This window comes from Chrysochloris asiatica, unplaced genomic scaffold (genome assembly GCF_000296735.1).
Source record: "Chrysochloris asiatica unplaced genomic scaffold, ChrAsi1.0 scaffold00021, whole genome shotgun sequence".
Classification (NCBI taxonomy): domain Eukaryota; kingdom Metazoa; phylum Chordata; class Mammalia; order Afrosoricida; family Chrysochloridae; genus Chrysochloris; species Chrysochloris asiatica.
The window spans coordinates 28,825,616-28,826,513 of NW_006408539.1; the positions used below are offsets into that span (position 1 = coordinate 28,825,616).

The window sequence follows — 898 nt, forward strand, 5'->3', positions numbered from 1 at the left end:
AATATTGAGCTTTCTAATTCTAGTAGACACCATTTAGCTCATATTTAAATCTATCTTCTCATTTGGGATTCTCAACGATTTAAAAAAATCATGTATATACAACGCAAGCACATGTATATGCACACATAGCCACACAGATCATGTTTGTTTTTGTTTAATATTAAGGTGAGAAGAGAAGAAGCTATCTTTTTCCTTGTTGTTTTATATGATTTCCCACTGTCTACTTTTATGTTTTTAGATGTCAGCATAATCCTCTAAAACCTGACTTAATGACCTAAAAATCATAGTTTCTAATGTGAAAAAAGAAGGTACCAAACCACTACTGAAGATATGCTTTATTTTAATTTCCAACACCAAAACAAGCTGCTAGTCAAAACAGAGCAGATAAATAAACAGCCGCTCTCTGTTGCCATCCACCGCTAATAGTTAGTACTTTGTACCAAACCAGTGGTTGATTTTGGCTATGCTGAGGTAGAGGACCAGACTGACAATGAAGTACTCCTCGGTCTTTTCAATCCACACCAAGTCCATGTGCACTCTGCCTTCTGCGTCCACGTAGTCGATGCAGTATCTCTGCCCCAGGAAGAGGCAGGTGCCACAAGGACTGGTGGAGCGGCTCATACACACGGGGGAACTGAGACACCAGAAGGGCTTCCCGGAGTCATCCAGCAGAGTCACGTCCATGATAGAGCAGCTCTATGAGACAGGCAAGGGTGCGCAAGGTGAGGGCAGGGGACTGGGAGACTCTGTTTTCACACACTACTGAGAGAGACCGGAAGTGCTGCATGTGTGGCCACTGTCCATCCAGGGCTGCTCTGAGGGGCACTCTGTGGTCGGTTTCACATTCTAGATTGTAACTAGAGTGCAGAGTGTCTCCTCACACAACGTCCACGCCCAC

General features: G+C 44.1%; 1 protein-coding gene across 1 annotated transcript in view; it reads right to left on the reverse strand.

Annotated features, from left to right (window-relative positions):
• Positions 1-426: 426 nt before the first annotated feature.
• The window catches only part of FBXO15 (F-box protein 15), a 31,777-nt gene continuing 31,305 nt past the window's right edge, over positions 427-898 (reverse strand). The window contains exon 8 of the mRNA XM_006837554.1: positions 427-696. Within this exon, the coding sequence (XP_006837617.1) occupies positions 427-696 (270 nt within the window). The remainder of the gene's footprint in view (positions 697-898) is intronic.